The following is a 12,409-nucleotide window of genomic DNA, read 5'->3' as shown; positions in this document are numbered from 1 at the left end:
TGGACCACATATGTCAATCCAGGATGCCAGAGTGAACTCCTAAATTCGTATCTACACATTGGGGTTGATTAAGTAAAATTGGAGTGTGCAAAATCTGATGCAGCTCTGCATGGTATCAGCTTCCAACTTCAGTTTGTTCAATTACGCTTTGACAATAAACCGGAAAGCTGATTGGTTTCTACGCGGAGCTGTACCAGCATTTGTACTCTCCAGTTTTAGTAAATCAACACCACTGAGTCAGATACAACTATTGAAGCCGGAGAAGAAAAAGCTTCTTAGAGGTGCTATAAGGCATTAAAGATGTTTTATTATGGATGTACCTTGAGTTTCAATCCAAAAGAAGAAATCCATGAGAGGAAATGGAAAACTGGAAAAAATGTTAGTAGAAGAAACACGTACCTTTACTTTAGAGCTCATGTCTCTCTGAATGGCCACTGTGTAACCATACACAGATACCACCACTAGTCTTGTCACAGCCACGCCACCATTTCCATAACTCTCATTCTCTACAACCACGGAAAAGTTCACAAGTTCGGGATCATTAACCACCACCTTTGTAAAGGTATAAGTGCAAGTGCCTTGGAAGTCGTATCTTAGACCATCAAAGGAGATATAATGTGGATCTCCTGAGGCAACACATTTGGCAAAACCCTTGGGTTGGCATCCCAAAACTCTGTTCATTAGTTTGCATTCTTCTTCAGGTCCACAGGCTGCTGACTGGCAAGTAACAGTGCCATCGGCCCCACATTGGCAACTCTGATTACACTGACTCTGTGGGTAGAAGACCTCATTTTTCCGGTAATATATACCCTGGTAGACACAGCCACAGTCCTGGATGGGCACGCACCTGGCACCACTCAAGATGAATCCATTATCACAATAGCAGGCTTCCTTACAAGGATAGTCACAGTCAGTGGGTAAGGAGAAGCCATAACATGTGACAGGGCAGGCATTTCCACAGAGCTCATAATGAGTGTTAATAGGGCAGGACAAACCTAAGAGGAACAATGGACCAAATCAGTGTTTACAACTGGTGTGTCCAAAACCACAGAAGAAACATCCAGCCGGTTACACTTTATTATTACACAAGGTAATTTGTTCACAAGAATAGTTACCACTTAAGGTTAGACCACAAACTGCACCTGCTTCCCTGGACACCATTCTAACATGTTACCATTGCCTTATATCAAATCAGAAAACAGAAAAGGTGCAAACAAGTTCTTGCTGAATAAGACCTTCTGTGAAATGTGCCAGAGGGAAACCTAAGATTTCTGAAGAGCTGGATTTTCCACTACATTAGAAGGTACTGGAGGCGAACTGGACACCTTACCCCTCCTAGGTGAAACAGCCATCCTATAACCACTGTACTTATAACTTGTTATACAAGTTATAAGTTTGTAACCTGTAGGTATTTGTAGGTTATTCTAGAGGCAGCAGGTTTTTTTTAATCTTAAAGCATTCTCTGGATTAAGATTAAAAACCTTCTGTGTGAAGCAGCCCCCCTCAGCCCCCCTAATACTTACCTGAGCCCCATCTCGATCCAGCGATGTTGCACGACAGGCTGTCAGGGACTCTCCCTCCTCATTGGCTGAGAATGCAGTGGTCACAATTGCTGTCAATCGAAATTAGTGAGCCAATGAGGAGAGAGAAGGGGCAGGGGCGAGCTGCAATCGGCAGGAGGAGGGGCCAGGAGTGCCAGCGAGAGACCCCAGAAGAGAAGGACCTGGGCTGCTCTGTGCCAAACCACTGATATCTAGTGATATAAAGATCTATATAGTGGAATCAGGACCTCCTTCCTCCTGCTGGTTACCCTTCTAGTGATATACAGATCTATATAGAGAAATCAGGACCTCCTTCCTCCTGCTGGTGATCTGTCTAGTGATATAAAGATCTATATAGAGGAATCAGGACTTCCTTCCTCCTGCTGGTGATCCCTCTAGTGATATAAAGATCTATATAGAGGAATCAGGACCTCCATCCTCCTGCTGGTGATCCATTTAGTGATGTAAAGATCTATATAGAGAAATCAGGACCTCCTTCCTCCTGCTGGCGACTCCTCTAGTGATATAAAGATCTACATAGAGGAATCAGGACCTTCTTCTTCTTGCTGGTGACCCCTCTAGTGAAGTTAAGATTTATAAAGAGGAATCAGGACCTCCTTCCTTCTGCTGTTGACCCTTCTAGTGATATAAAGTTCTATATAGAGGAATCAGGATCTCCTTCTTCCTGCTGGTGGTTCCTATAGTGATATAAAGATCTACATAGAGGAATCAGGACCTCCTTCCTGCTGGTGACCCCTCTAGTGATGTTAAGATCTATATAGAGGAATCAGGACCTCCTTCCTCCTGCTGGTGACCCTTCTAGTCATATAAAGATCTATATAGAGGAATCAAGACTGCCTTCCTCCTTCTGGTGACCCTTCTAGTGATATAAAGTTCTATATAGAGGAATCAGGACCTCCTTCCTCCTGCTGGTGGTTCCTATAATGATATAAAGATCTACATAGAGGAATCAGGACCTCCTTCCTGCTGGTGACCCAGATCTATATAGAGGAATCAAGACTGCCTTCCTCCTGCTGGTGACCCTTCTAGTGATATAAAGTTCTATATAGAGGAATCAGGACCTCCTTCCTCCTGCTGGTGATTCCTATAGGGATATAAAGATCTACATAGAGGAATCAGGACCTCTTTCCTGCTGGTGACCCAGATCTATATAGAGGAATCAAGACCGCCTTCCTCCTGCTGGTGACCCTTCTAGTGATATAAAGTTCTATATAGAGGAATCAGGACCTCCTTCCTCCTGCTGGTGGTTCCTATAGTGATATAAAAATCTACATAGAGGAATCAGGACCTCCTTCCTGCTGGTGACCCCTCTAGTGATGTTAAGATCTATATAGAGGAATCAGGACCTTCTTCCTCCTAAAGGTGACCCCTCTAGTCATATAAAGATCTATATAGAGGAATCAGGACCGCCTTACTCCTGCTGGTGATCTCTCTAGTGAGGCATCCTAGAATTCTATTTGCTTTCCTCACTGTCTGGTCACAAAATGCCTGATTTCAACAGTTTATCTAATACTGCTATCCCACATAAAGGAAAATTTGCCGTATTACATTGTTGAGTTAGAAAAATAACTACAGTGTGCCATATCTCAAAAGGATGCTACAAAAGCATGTAGGTTAACTCATAAGATGTCTACTGTCTTTGGGATACAAGAAAGGAACTTTAAGTTATTATCTAGATCAGTGGTTCTCAACTCCAGTCCTCAGGACCCACCAACAGGCCAGATTTTAAGTATTACCTTGGGGAGATGCAGACAAGAATACTGCAATCATTGAGCAGTAAATGAAATCACCTGTGATGTATTTTAGTTATCTTGCAAACCTGGCCTGTTAGTGGGTCCTGAGGACCGGAGTTGAGAACCACTGATCTAGATGGTACCAATATCCTGTAAGGATACATAACAAAAAATCCTTTAGGTGTCCAGTGTATGCTGGAGGTGCCAGTGTCCCTGGGTATGCTATTTTATCTGTGGTGGTCCTGCCCAAGTATTGCACCATTTTGGTCAGCTATATTTGATGTACACAGCTAAATAACAGATACTCAAATAGCTTGTATCCCGCAAACAGCACCATTGTCTATTCTTCCAGGTTCCATAAAAGAGGTTAAAGAATATCCTCTACGTTTCTTCTTGGGGGCTGCTAGAATGATTATACCAAAACACTCAAAGTCCCTTTGTCCACCTAAAGTGGGGGAAAAAGTGGTGGAAATGCCACATTTGGAATGGAAGAATTATCTGCCATGTTATATGATAAATACGAGACATTTTTGGAAGTGTGTTCTTCGTGGAGATCTTTCTGCAGAACTCCTAAGTTGAGGACACCTGATAATGAGGGACTATAGTTATAGAATAAAGTAAATAGTGTAAGGGGGTGGAGAGGCATCCTCGGGTGCGGACGAGACAAGAAAAAGGAGAAACCTTTTTTTTCCCTTTCATTTCCTTTTCTCTTTTTTTTTCTTTTTTGAGTGAAGTGTGTGGGTGAATTTAGGAGTGTTATATTATATATTAGGTATTAATTGTCAGCTGTATAATGATTTAGAATGATTATGTGATGTGTGATGTATCTTAAGAGATTATGTGAAAGATTGTGAAGAAAGAAGAGTCCCATAAGCTGCTCATCACAACAAAACCCTGTATGTAGAAAGTGAAAAGAGGCTAGATACAGGCTCCAATCAAGCTACACCCTCCAACGCATTTCGCCCTGCCAACAGGGCTTAATCATGGGGATAAAGATTCCATGCTCAAGAGAAGAAATCTTTTTCACTTTCCATATAGATGGTTTTGTTGTGATGTGTGGCTTATGGGACTCTTCATTCTTCGCATTGGTATTCACAGAGCTGGAACAAGCTCCGTCCCTGCCTCCACTCCCAGCAACCGATGTTAGAAGAGGACCTGTTGGAGCCTTGAGCGGCACCCATAGTTTTGGCAGCAGTTCTAAGTGAGACTGTGTTTAATTTAACCAGAAAATTAATAAAAATTGTATTGTAAAAAAAAAAAAAAGAATAATGTATGAATCTCGAGTAAAAGTTGTATACATCTTGAATTAATGTATTTGTCAATAGAACCCTAGTGTTCTTCATAATTGCGTTTACTTTTTTTGAATGTTCTACTTATTATCTGTGTACTAACATTTTTACCTTTTTAAATGCCCAAAAAGAAAAACGAAATTTAAGGCATTGTACCAAAACAGCACCTATTTTCAGGAATATTGAAGGGAAATGAAAACTCTTAATTTTTACAATTGTTGCTTACTGCAGAAATTCGGTTTCCTCCATTCCTGAAGTTTCACACCAGCAGCTTGGCATGCAGCCACATAGAGGGCAATGGCTTTACAGAATGAAGATGGGTGTCCCTTGTATTGGCAAGCATCATAAATACAGTCGTTGAAATAAGGTGCTGGGTCAATGACCGAGAGACACAGACCAAAAGGCCCACCGGCCTTTGTGATAAGTCCACAGTAGTTATCACCCTTGTAGGCTTGATTTTGAGCATCAGTGCACAGAGGGCAGTTTCCGGTACACTCAGCACTACAATCAACAACGTCTCCAACTTTCCAGCTATTACCGAAAGCAACTGCACTTGCTGCTGATTTTCCATCCTTTATGGTAAAATCATCATTGGGGTTCTTGTTGTTGTTTCCACACAAGCCTTGAACAGCGTTGGAATAAGTATTAGGTATGGTAACTGCCAAATAGCTATCCCAGTCATATGTAATAGTGACATCAAAATCTGATTTTATAATGCCCTGTCCACCACTGATATATACCACCACTTTGTTTGTTTGGAAGTAGAATGGCAGAGAGGTGACAACACCATTGACCTAAAAGACAAGAAAAGCTTATTATAGTAAATATTTCTTTATTGAAATTTTGCATAGGAACAAAAAAAAAATTAAGGAACTCGAAACAATAGTTAAAAACAGATGTCCTGCCTGGACACAGATGAACCATTATAACAAATACTCAATACAGGTAATCAGTGGCGGCTGCTCCATACGGGGCGCAGGGGCGCTGCCCCCCTAAGCCATGTGCCGACCCGTATACTACATGCGGGGCGCCAGGTGCATTGAATCCCAATGGGTTATTTCTTTTTTGATGCACAAGGGTGGGCTCGGGTGGGCTCAGGTGGGCTGCGCCTGCCCACTTGTGTGACAATAGCAAATTATTATTTGCTATTGTCTTCCTGCTTCTCCCCCTGGCCAAGCAGGAAGCGGGAGGAGTGAGTTGGGCTGAGAGGAGAATCGATTGTATTGGCCAGTACCGGGGGCGGTGAGGATGTACAGGGAGATCGGAAAGATGGCTGTCGTCATTGGCTCTGCACCTGTCATCTGCTCTGCATTGCTGCCAAGAGCCCGACTGCATGAGTACCACCCACCATAGGGGGGGTGGTGGTCTGTTTGAAGCCCCCACCCCGCTGGAGCACCAGTTGCCACTGCAGGTAATAATCAATGCCTGAGTGATATTATATAGGACATGAGCAAAAAGTGAGTGAAAGAGAACCAGGCAGAAGGGAAGGGAAATGAGGGTGGGGGAGGGGGGAGAAAGAGGGGAAGGGATGAAGATGGGTCAGATGAGGTAAGAACACCAGCAACACTGTGTTGATAGCAACAATATTCAAGAATTCACATTTAAACTTTATGTTGAACACTACATTTTGGGTGCTGCAGCCACTGTGACCACATGGTTGCAAACTTTCCAGATAGCAAGTTATTTCTAGCAAAAATTTTGTCCATTTCACATTGGAAATTGAGATCAGTAATAGTGTTAGCGATAGAGAGAGCTTCAAAGGTTTTCCACAGTCTGATGATGTTTAATTTGGCAGCTAGTAGTAGGTGGATAATAACACACAGAGATTGAGGAGGATATTGTTCTACGCCGATTTGTAGCAGAGCTAGAGTGGGATTTGAAAGATAGAGGCTATCATATTGAAAATGTATTTCCAATAAGAACCGATAGATTTACAAAACCAGAGGATACAGTATAAGCAATAGAGCCTGTGCTACCGCATGGTCTCCAGCAAGTTGGGAAGAAAAGCATATTGAATAGATAATGTCTGTATGGATCTGTCTAGTCAGAAGTGTAACAAGGACCTTCAGGGCCCCCATTTCCATCAGTCATAGTGCCCTTTCTATTGGTCCTGGGGTACTTTCCATTGGTCGCGGGGGCCCTTCTTTCCTCTGGTCCTCTGAGCCAAGGGCCCTTTCCATTGATCCAGGGGCCCTTTACTCCTATCTTGGGGCCTTTTACTATAGTCCCACAGTGGGCTCCTTTCACATGTTCTGCAGTGGGCCCTTCTGCCATCTTGGGGCCCCCTAAGTGTGACCTTTGCAACTCTGGTAGTTCTGCCACTCTATCTATCTATCTATCTATCTATCTATCTATCTATCTATCTATCTATCTATCTATCTATCTATCTATCTATCTATCTATCTATCTATCTATCTATCTATCTATCTATCTATCGATCTATCGATCTATCTATCTATCTATCTATCTATCTATCTATCTATCTATCTATCTATCTATCTATCTATCTATCTATCTATCTATCTATCCATCCATCTATCTAGATGTCTAGCTATCAATTATCCATCCATCTTCTACCTATCATTATCCTCCATCAGCCATCCATTCACCATTCTCCATCATCTATCCATCCAACCATCCAGTATCCATCTATCAATACATACCAAAATTTGACGTGGATAGTCCCAGCTCAGTGTGAGGACCATGTCATAAACTTCCAAGGTCACAACTTTGGTATAGGACACAGCTTTGTTCCCACCACGATTGTGGTTCTGGACTTTCACATTAAAACGGGTCAGTGAACTGTCACTGGAGCTCACGCCAACCAGTTGGTATATGCAGGTACCCATGAAGTCAAATCTCTTGCCATCAAAGGTTGTGTAGTGCGGATCTCCAGAACCTGTGCAAGTTGAAAAACTTAAGGGCCGACAACCACGAACTCCATTCATGACCATGCACCGCTCACTTGGCTTACAGCTCATCCCCTTGCAATCTAACATGCCAAGGCTTGGGTCACACTTGCAGAACACACGGCAGTTTCCATCTGCCCAAAACTCTTCGTTGGCCTGGTAGTAGACACCATTGTTGGAGCATCCACAACTTGAGGTAGGAACGCACTTATCACCACTAAGAACAAAGCCATCGTTACACTGACAGGTCTCCACACAATAGTCATTGCACCGGGATGGGGCTGTACGATCAGTGCAGGTGGCTGGACAGGCAGTACCGCAGAACTCATAATGGCTGTTTGCAGGGCATGGCATAACTGAAATACAAAAGAAAAAGTATAGTATATACATATACAGGCTCTCCTCACTTAACGACCAGGTTCCGTTCCAAAGACCAGGTCATTAAACTAATTGGTTGTTAAAGGAGCCACAAGTAATCAATATTTTAGGAAAGGGTTTCTTTCTTTAATACTCACCGCAACCAGATGGTGTTCTCCAATCGTATATTTTAACTCCTTGTTTCCTGCAGACATTAGAATAGGTATTGAGGGCCTGGCACAGGAATTGGTTTGCTCCATTGTTCATACAGACATCATACAAGCAGCTATCAAAAAAGTTATTGGGGTTAATCGTTGGATGACATTCCCTGAACGGCCCATTTGCAACCTTGCTGATGAGACCGCATTTATTGTCACCTCCGTACAGGTTCTTTTTGGAATCATCGCAGGTTGGACAATTAAGTCCAGGGCAAGTGTCAAAGCAGAAAGGATCCCGGTCATTGACTTTCCAACTTTTGGCCCAGTCGATGATAGAGGAGACAGTTCTGTTATCGGAGGTGATGAGCTCATCCTTGATATTTTGGTTAAAATTACCACACAGACCACGTGTAAGGCCGTAGTAGCTGCTGGTGAGTGTGATCACAACATTAGAGATGTAATTATAGGTCACCTGTAGGCCAAAATCTGTTTGGACAACAGCAAAGATGCCACTGATGCTTACCGAGATCTTTCCATTTAACAAAGTTACAGGGAGATTAGTGATAATATCATTCACCTGTTTAGTTAAAGAAAAGAAAATAAACAATTGAATAAGAATATGTATACAGTATATACAGTCATGGCCAAAAATAGTGGCACCCCTGCATTTCTGACAGATAATGCACCACTTCGCCCAGCAAATTGTTGCAATTACAAATGTTTAGGCATTCTCATCTTTCTTTTATTTGTATTGGTATGACACAAAAAAGTGGAGAAACAAAAATCTAAATCTGACACATTTCATGGAAAACTCCAAAAATGGACTGGACAAAATTATTGGCACCTTGCTAACACTGTATGAAATAATTGCATTCCAAGTTTGTGATGCTTCTGTAATTTGTAATTCAACTCAACCGTATCAATCAACAGGTGCTGACAATATAGAAATCACACACCGGCAACCAGTTAAAATGGTGAAAAATTGACTCAACCTTTCTGTTGTGTGTCTCTGTGTGCCACACGGAGCATGGAGAAGAGAAAGAGCAGCAAAGATATGTCTGAGGATTTATGTACAAATATTGTGGAAAAACATGGACAATCTCAAGGTTATATCTCCTTCTCCAGATATCTTAATGTTCCCCGTGTCCACTGTGCGCAACATTTTCAAGAAGTCTACGGCCCATGGCACTGTAGCTAATCTTCCTTGACGTGGACAAAAGAGAAAAATTTATCAAAGAGTTTGCCAAAACTTACCCGAGGAAGCCTTTTGCTAGAATGTGCTGTGGACAGACAAAGCAAAGTTACAGAGTTTTGCTAAAGCCCATCATTCTACTGTTTCAGAAAAAGAAATGAGGCCTTTAAAGAAAAGATTTCAGTGCCTACAGTCACACATGGTGGATGTTTTGGGGTTGCTTTGCTGCTTCAGGCACTGGATGACTTGACTGTGTGCATGGCATTATGAAATCTGAAGACTACCAAAGAATTCCAGGGTGCAATGTAGGGCCCATTGTCAGAAAGTTGGGTTTTTGTCAGAGGTCATGGGTCTTACAGCAGGACAATGACCCAAAACACATGTCAAAAAGCACCCAAAAATAGTTTAAGACAAAGCACTGGAGAATACTGAACTGGCCATCAATGAGTCCAGATTTAAATCCCATAGAGCACCCGTGGAAGAGCTCTCAAAACAGCAGCTGGGAAAAGGAACCCTTCCAATCTGAGAGACTTGGAGCAGTTGGTGAAAGAAGAGTGGTCCAAAATTCCAGTAGAGAGGTGGAAGAAACTAATTAATGGTTACAGAAAGCTATTGGTTTCAGTTATTTTTCCAAGGGGTGTGCTATCAAATATTACATTGGGGTGCCAATAATTTTGTCCAGTTCATTTTTGGAATTTTGCATGGAATGTGTCAGATTTGGCTTTTTGTTTCTCCACTTTTTTGTGTCATACCAATACAAACAAAATAAACACGAGAATGCCTAAACATTTGTAATTGCAACAATTTTCTGGGTGAAGTGGTGCATTATCTGACAGAAATACAGTGTTGCCAATATTTATGGCTACCAAGGTGAGGCAGTAGAAGACAGAAGGCTGTAGTTTTACTGCATCAGCAAGGTTTCTCCCAGGCAAAGATTTCAAAGCAGACTGGGGTTTCCAGATGTGCTGTTCAAGTTCTCTTGAAGCAGCACAAAGAAACTGGTAATGCTGAGGACCATAGACAGGTAGTGGTCAGCCAAGGAATCTAAATGCAGCAGATGAAAGACACATCATGCCTACTTCTCTTCCACATCAGAAGATGTCCAGCAGTGCCACAGCACAGAACTGGTGGAATCTACTGTCTGGCCAGAAGTAGCCTTCATGGAAGAATTGCAGCCAATTCATCAATTCAGATAAGTCAAACATTTATTATTAATAGCATGATGTTCTATTTTCTGCAATAGAGCTTGGCAAGTTTACTATCGTATTTTTGCATGAGACTTTACTTATTGCTCCAATACAGATTTCACGAGCTTGGATTCAGGCCTTTTCTCAAACCCTGGATCCTTGGTTGTCTCAGGTTAATGCTGTTCTCCCACTTAGGCCCCTTTCACACTGGGCGCTTTGCAGGCGCTACAACGCTAAAAATAGCTCTTTCCCCGCTCCTGCCCATTGAAATCAATGGGGTAGCGAGGCTATACCACCTGCAAAGCGCCGCTGCAGCGGTGCTTTGCGGGCGGCTTTAACCCTTTTTCGACCGCTAGCGGGGGTTAAAACCGCCCTGCTAGCGGCCGAATAGCGCCACTAAAAATACGGTAAAGCGGCGCCAAAAATAGCGCTGTTTTACCGCTGACGCCGCTCCTGTCCCACTGTGAAAGGGGCCTTAGGTAACTTATCTAAGACCATAGGGGCTGCTCCATTAAATACTGTATCAAAAGACCTGGGATTGGTGCACAGTATGCCCAGACACCTGCAACTCATCCCCTGCACTACCCTTTTTTTTTCCTCATTGAAGGGCTTCTTCCCTCTACATCAGGATACTCTATGTTAAAGATTCTTGGACATTAGGATCCTATCTGTTTCTTTAACATTTCCCACTGGTGGCTTGACAACAATTCTCACTTTCACTTGTGTAACTCAATAAACACCTGTCTCGGCATCACAGCACTGTGGTAATTGAAATATGTAATTAGAACAGGACATGTTGACAACTTTTTACCCTTTTTATTAGGTTCTTGAAGAAGCAACATCTGCCCTGGTACAATATATGACACCAAAGGGATAGGATCAAAGTCCAACCCCCCCCCCCTCGTCTTTATTCATAAACGTTCTGTTATGCCTCATGGTCCTATTTCCCTCTTCTCCAGTGCTGGGCTTTACTCATTGAACCAAACAGTTCCATTCTCTGCATTGTTATACTTTGATTTTAGTAGGGTTAGGGGAGAGAAGAACAGCACAACCAGCAATACATTGGCTGGATATAGTCAAAGACTGCATGAGTATGTCATTGTGGAGGCTTAAGACCTAAATAGAGAACAGATCCTTCTAAAGCAATAATACTCATATGGTCACCAAGAGGCAACAGTGACTTGATGGCAACTAGGTCCTGTTGAATGTGACTAGTTACAGCTAGTAATACAGTAAGAAAAACAGTGTTAAATGTTTCATTTTGAACAAAATTTACATTTTTTTTTTCTTTTTTTTTTATAATAGCCACTTACCCTAACTTTAGCATATTCTCCCTTCATAATGGTTATCTTATATCCATATATGTAAATATTGATGGTTCTAACATATGACACAGCCTGGCTACCTCTATTGTCGTTCTTCTCCTCGACAGTAAATGGCACCAAACCAACATCATTACCATCATATTTAGATAAGATATATGTGCAGGTGCCCTGGAAGTCATAGTTATAGGCATCAAAGGTGTGGTAATGGGGGTCTCCCCAAGCCCAGCAGATTCCTGTAAAATTTGGAATGCAGACTCCTTTGCCATTTTGGACCTGGCATGTTTCCTTGATCCTACATATGATAGACTTGCATGGATCTAAAATAAATGCATACAATAGAGAAAAAAAAAAAACATTTTACACAAATTGTTGTAAAGTACACACATGTATACATATTTTGAATAAATGCCTATTTTAAATTCCATCCCAAAAGTCAAAATTTTAAAGGGATTGTCCAGATATTTAGGTGTTCCAAAGAGGACCAAGTATAATAGGTTAAAACAAGGCACCATTTTTTCAAGTGCAGAAAACAGGGATAGGGACAAGGTTTCTCCATTTATTTTTAAATCATGTGACAATTTCAATATTCCAAGTTTTTTTGGGGTTTTTTTTGTACAGTGCACATCATAAAAAAAAATCATAGGGGGCGTGACCGGAAGCCGACCCTGATGGCAGCCTAATTCCTCAGCTCTCTAAG

General features: G+C 42.0%; 1 protein-coding gene across 1 annotated transcript in view; it reads right to left on the bottom strand.

Moving 5' to 3' along the window:
• Positions 1-11,727, bottom strand: part of LOC141111476 (IgGFc-binding protein-like) — a 132,412-nt gene extending 120,685 nt beyond the window's left edge. Inside the window, exons 1-5 of the mRNA XM_073603769.1 lie at positions 11,701-11,727; positions 8,009-8,585; positions 7,248-7,849; positions 4,811-5,378; positions 400-995 (exon numbers count right to left, since the gene is read on the bottom strand). Of these exons, the coding sequence (XP_073459870.1) occupies positions 400-995; positions 4,811-5,378; positions 7,248-7,849; positions 8,009-8,585; positions 11,701-11,727 (2,370 nt within the window). The remainder of the gene's footprint in view (positions 1-399; positions 996-4,810; positions 5,379-7,247; positions 7,850-8,008; positions 8,586-11,700) is intronic.
• Between the last annotated feature and the right edge of the window lie 682 nt (positions 11,728-12,409).

The sequence above is a fragment of the Aquarana catesbeiana genome, linkage group LG10 (genome assembly GCF_042186555.1).
Source record: "Aquarana catesbeiana isolate 2022-GZ linkage group LG10, ASM4218655v1, whole genome shotgun sequence".
Classification (NCBI taxonomy): Eukaryota; Metazoa; Chordata; class Amphibia; order Anura; family Ranidae; genus Aquarana; species Aquarana catesbeiana.
Note: the sequence above shows the minus strand (reverse complement) of the source record. Positions and strands in the feature narration are given on the sequence as shown.